The sequence below is a fragment of the Chiloscyllium plagiosum genome, chromosome 32 (assembly GCF_004010195.1).
Source record: "Chiloscyllium plagiosum isolate BGI_BamShark_2017 chromosome 32, ASM401019v2, whole genome shotgun sequence".
Lineage (NCBI taxonomy): Eukaryota > Metazoa > Chordata > Chondrichthyes > Orectolobiformes > Hemiscylliidae > Chiloscyllium > Chiloscyllium plagiosum.
The window spans coordinates 332679-338678 of NC_057741.1; the positions used below are offsets into that span (position 1 = coordinate 332679).

The 6000-nt window shown below is 41.3% G+C and overlaps 1 protein-coding gene across 4 annotated transcripts in view; it reads left to right on the forward strand.

Annotated features, from left to right (window-relative positions):
- Window positions 1-6000, forward strand: part of LOC122539304 (glutamate receptor 2) — a 150479-nt gene that overhangs the window by 53751 nt on the left and 90728 nt on the right. For all 4 annotated transcript variants that reach the window (XM_043673999.1, XM_043673998.1, XM_043674000.1 and 1 more), the window contains exon 5: window positions 4555-4608. In XM_043673999.1, the coding sequence (XP_043529934.1) occupies window positions 4555-4608 (54 nt within the window). The remainder of the gene's footprint in view (window positions 1-4554; window positions 4609-6000) is intronic.

Consider the following 6000-nt stretch of genomic DNA (forward strand, 5'->3'; position numbering starts at 1 on the left):
TGCCGCATCCAGTTGTGAATGGTGATAGACAATTAAACATCTCACTGGAGAAGGCTCCTTTTCATCAATGATGGAAGACCCCAGCACATCAGTCCAAAGGATAAGGCTGAAGAATTTGTAGCAACCTTCAAGAAACAGTTGGAGCCACTGGATACTGCAAGGGCTACAGGCCCTGACCACATTCTGGCAATAGTACTAAAGACTTGTGCTCCAGAATTTTCTGCTCCCCTAGCCAAGCTCTTCTAGAACAGTTACAACACTGGCATCTACCCGACAATGCAGAAAATTGCCCAGGTATACGTAAAATGCAGGACAAATCCAACCCAGTTAATTACTGCCCTATCAGTTTACTCTAAAGTGATGGAATATGTCATCAATGGTGCTATCAAGCAGCTCCTGCTCAGCAATAACATGCTCAGTGACACCCAGTTTGGGTTCAGCCACTCAGCTCATGACCTCATTCTAGTCTTGGTTCAAACATGGACAAAAGAGCTGCATTTCAGGGGTTAGCTAAGAGTGACAGCCCCTGCCATCAAGGCCGCATGTGAGCAAATATGGCATCAAAGAGCTCAAGTAAAACTGGGTATCAGGGGACAAATACTCGGCTGGCTGGAGTCATACAGGCACATAGCAAGATGATTGTGTTGTTGGTGGTCAGTAGTCTCACCTCCAAATATCTCTGCAGGAGTCCCTCAGGCCAAACCACATTCGGCTGCTTCATCAATGACCTTCCTTCCATCATAAGGACAGAAGTGGGGATTTGTGTGGATGACTGTACAATGTTCAGCACCATTCACATCTCCTCAGACAATGAAGCAGTCCATGTTCAAATGCAACAAGACAATATCCAGGCTTGGGCTAACAAGTGGCAAGTAACATTCATGCGACATAAATGCCAGGCTCTGACCATGTCCAATAAGGGACAAACTAACCACCACCCCTTGACATTCAATGGTGTTATCATCACTAAATCCCCACACTATCAACACCCTAGGGGCTGCCATTGACCAGAAACTCAACTGGACTCACCACATAAATGCAATGGGTACAAGACCACATCAGAGGCTGGGAATATCTCAGCGGGTAGCTCACTTCCTGTCTCCCAAAAGCCTGTCCACTAATTACAAAGCATATGTCAGGAATATGATGGAATACTTCCCACTTGCCTGGATTGGTGCAGTTCCAACAACACTCAAGAAGCTTGACACCATCCAGGACAAAGCAGCCCACTTGTTTGGCACTAGATCTGCAAGCATCCACTCCCTTCACCACCGACACTCAGTAGCAGCAGTGTGTACCTACCAGATGCACTGCAAAAATTCACCCTAGATCCTCCAACAGCACCTTGCAAATATATAACCATTTCCACCTAGAAGGACAGGGAAGCAGACATATGGGAACATCACCACCTTCAACTTCTCCTCCAAGCAACTCAGTATCCTGACTTGGAAATACAATACTGTTCCTTCACTATTGCTAGGTCAAAATTCTGGAATTCCCTCCCTAATGATATCGTGGGTCAACCCACAGTAGGTGGACTGCAGCACTTCAAGAAGGCAGCTCACCACTACCTTCTCAAGGGCAACTAGGGATGGGCAATAAATGCTGGCCAGCCAGCAGCATTCATATCCCACATGAATAAAAATATTCAATGCCATGGTTTGATCCCACTGTCGTTCAAAATTTGGTTGGAGGGCTTCCTGAGTTGAAATCCTTGGGACCCAATTTCTCTTATGTTGTTTCATTATTCAGTCACTTTGCATATTGAAGTGGTTTGCTTGTGCAACCTGCTGTAGCTACAGTGCAACTTTTCTTTCAGGGGTATTGGCTGGGGTTAAGTAGAGTAGGCCAACTTTAAACATGCTACCCTCTCATAATGTTGGGCTTCCAGTAAAGACATGTAGCCATTCAACAGCACAATGCAATCTTGACAATGAGCAGGCAGCAGAAAATTAGTATTTTCAGGGCCTGTCTAATTAAATGAGTCCATACATCAATGATTTGAAGGAGCAGGTGTTGGATGGGGGTTGATAAAGTTAGAAATCATACAACACCAGGTTATAGTCCGACAGGTTTATTTGGAAGCACTAGCTTTTGAAGCACTGCTTCTTAATCAGGTAGCTGTGTAGCAGGACCATAGAACACAGAATTTATAGCAAACGTTTACAGTGTCATGCGGCTGAACCGACATACTCACACACTCATGTAGACCCTCTCTTATATACAAGCTCTCTCTGATACGCACACATACACCTCCCCACACTGATACCCACGCGCACACCTTCTCACAGGCTTATGCCCCATCACAATCACACACACACATACTTTACTAAGCTTACACACACTCTCTTACATGCATACATTCACATACACACACTCACTCGGTCTATCCTGCACGCAAACACATAAGTGTATGGGGTGAATCAGTATTTGCAGAATTATAATTTATTTTGCTCAAAAATGAATAACCTTCAGTCAATCCATGTAAGATTCTGTAAATTCCACTTTAGAAATAGAACCAGTCTGACTCCAGATTGGGACACAGACTTTAACCTTACACCGTTAATGCATTGTCTGAGCTGAGATGACACACTTTGCTAGAAAACCTGAACTTATCTTGAGAATGTGGCGTGAAAGGAGTTCTGGGATTTACATATTAACAAACCAAAACTAGCAAAGCCATTTTAAAAGATGAAAGACTTAATTTAAGTATGTTTAATATATTTCAGCTGTATGACATTGTAACCTTCTACTATAAATTCTGTGTCTTATGGTCCTGCTCCACAGCTACCTGATGAAGGAGCAGTGCTTCGAAAGGTTGTGCTTCCAAATAAATCTGTTACTTTTAACTTTGTCCATATATCAAGTCACTGTACACAACGTTGCTGTTGGATGTTGCTCCACTCTTTGTGACTCTCTGAGATCTTTGCTATTTAAATGACCATTTATCTCCTGACTTTCATCAAAATTCTTGTGGTACACTTCAAATTTAAGGCAACCAAGCAGGATTAATAAAAATGGGAGGCAATTTGTATTCATCTATGGCTGCCAGGTGAGAAGAAATGACTTTTGGCAGATGGAAAAATCAATTTGAACTTTAGTCATTGCGAAGGTGAGAATTTTGGTGTCCAGAAAATATGTGCACTTTTTCAAAGAGTCAGGAGAGGTATCAATTTATCTGTAGTTTGTTTACACATTAGTTTAGGGTGTAGGTTTACTCACTGAGTTGTAGGTTTGATATCCAGACGTTTTGTTACCTGGCTAGGTAACATCATCAGTGGCGACCTCCAAGTGAAGCGAAGCTGTTGTCTCCTGCTTTCTATTTATAAGTTTGTCCTGGATGGGGTTCTTGGGGTTTGTGATGATGTCATTTCCTGTTCGTTTTCTGAGGGGTTGATAGATGGCATCTAGATCTATGTGTTTGTTTATGGCGTTGTGGTTGGAGTGCCAGGCCTCTAGGAATGATGTTACCTAGCCAGGTAATTAAACATCTGGTTTTTATGTTGGAAAGGGTAATGTTAATGCTGAATGTGTGAGGTTATGCATTTTTGAAGTGATAACAAGTTAAGGGAGTACACATTGAATGGTAGGACTCTTGGAAGTCCAGATGATCTGAACTATTGTGCATGTTGATACATCCTTAAAGGCAGCAGGACAGGTTGATGGGGTGGTTAACAAGATATGTCGAATACTTGCCTTTATTAGCCAAGCCATTGAGTACAAGAGCAAAGAGGTTAAGATAGAGTTGTATAATGTTAATTAGGCCACAGCTGGAATACTGTGTGCAGTGCTAATTCCTACACTATAGGGATGATACAATTACACTAAAGAGAATGCAGAAGAGATTCACCAGGATGTTGCCTGGAGCAACTTAGTTTTGAAGATATAGATAATCTGCTGTTTGTTTTCCTGAGAACAGAGAATGTTGAAGGGGGATCTGATTGGGGTGCATAGACAGGTTAGATCAGAAGAAAATTGCTCCCTTAATAAAGGGGTCAATAACCAGGGGACACAGTTTTAAGAGTTAATAAAGCATGGTGCTGGAAAGGCACAGCAGGTCAGGCAGCATCCAAGGAGCAGGAGAATCGGTGTTGCAGGACTGGAAAAGCGTTATGCCTGAAACATCAACTCTCCTGCTCCTCGGATGCTGCCTGACCTGCTGTGTTTTTTCCAGTACTATGCTTTATCAACGCTGATTCTCCAGCATTGGCAGTCCTGGCTTTCCCCTCAGTACAGTTTTTAGGTAAGGGGTAAGAGCTTCAGAGGGGATTTGAGGAAAGCAATTTTCATCCAGAGGCTTATGGGTATCTGAAAATCATTGCCATCAATATATTTAAGAACTATTGAGATGAGCACTTGAAATGTCATTTCGTACAATGCTATGGGCCAAATGTTGGAAAGTGGGATTAAAATAGATAGATGACATGTGGATTGAAGAGCCTTCTTCCATGCTGTAAAAACTCTGATTCTGTTGGGTATAAATGAAGTTTCATATATATTTCTGATAATCTGCTCTTCAAGAGACAAGCTAATTTCTCAATTTCTTCATTACAGGTCATAACTATTGGGAAACATGTCAAAGGATATCATTACATCTTTGCTAACCTGGTAGGTAGTCTGTACATTATTGTGGAAACATATCATATGAATTAACATAAAGATAAGAAACTTCAAATTACCAACATATGGTTCATGTATAATACAATTGACGCCAGCAGTACTGACTATGACAGATATATTTGGACTGAATAAAGAACTCTGGTTTGTAAATTTAATGACTTCCTCTTACCAGCAAAAGAAATGTGAAATCTATTAGTTCAGAATGAATGTCAAATGTCACAGTAGGGACAAAATTATTAATTATAATGCTCAAGAAATTTGAAAAATAAATTTCTTTCTATTCAGATCAAGTTGCTCACCAGAATAACTGTATGGCGATGCTAGAAGTGGTTTAGCTGAGAGTGCACTGATATTGTGATGCTCCTGTACATTTTTTTCAATGAGAGTTATCAACAAGACCTCTCTGGATGCCACAGAAATACAGAATGGAAGTAATTCTGATTTTGTAGTGAACCCTAGTAATTCTCAGCTAGACATGAAAGGCTTTGTAAGCAGCATTAACTTGACAAGTCATTCTTGATTTGGTTTATTCAAAGTGAAACACAAATATTCAATACTGCAGATTTAGGTTTCACAACAAAACAGAAGTTTGATATGGCAAAGAAATGTAAATAAAATAAATAAACAAAACCAATTGCTGCAACACAAATTTAAAGATTTTGAAACACAAGATAAAATACAATCCCAATTAATTCCAGCGCACCCCTTTCTAGAATTTATTTCTTTGACCCCAGTAAGGTTTAATTCGATTGTACCTTCAACTCCTTGTCCTGAGAACCTGATTTCCCTTCCTGGGCCCTTCACACAATTGATCTTAGATCTTCTCACCTTAAAATAACACTTTTGTGGTTTTCCCCAGCACTTCTGGTCTCGAGTTTGGGGTAGCCTACTTCTTAACAATCCTAAATTATCTCCCTTTCTCAAGAGCAACGGTTTATACATCCAACTTCAGCTAAGACTTCGAAAATGACCAACCTAAACCCAAAACCCTTTTTTAAAACCGATAGTGTTTCCCCTACGTGCAAAGAAAATTTCAGAATCTATTTGACAGCCTAATGTGCTACATTGATTACTTTGCTTATTTGTAAACTCTCCCACATAAACAAACTCCATTACAGGGGAACCTTGATTATCCTAATATGATGGGCGGGCACAATTTCGTTTGGATAATCGATTATTCGGTTAATCGATTAAATGCCTTTCCTCTGGGGCTCGGAGTTTTTTAAGTCTGCTCCCCATTCAGGAGACTGTAGCAGCACAAAGCACTTGAGGTCCTGCCCCCAATGCTGAGCTACACCTCCCCCTGCCCCCAAGCCCATCTAACATTGCCCCTCGCCCCCAACACTGCCCCAAACGTGTCTAACACTGCCCCCGAACCCC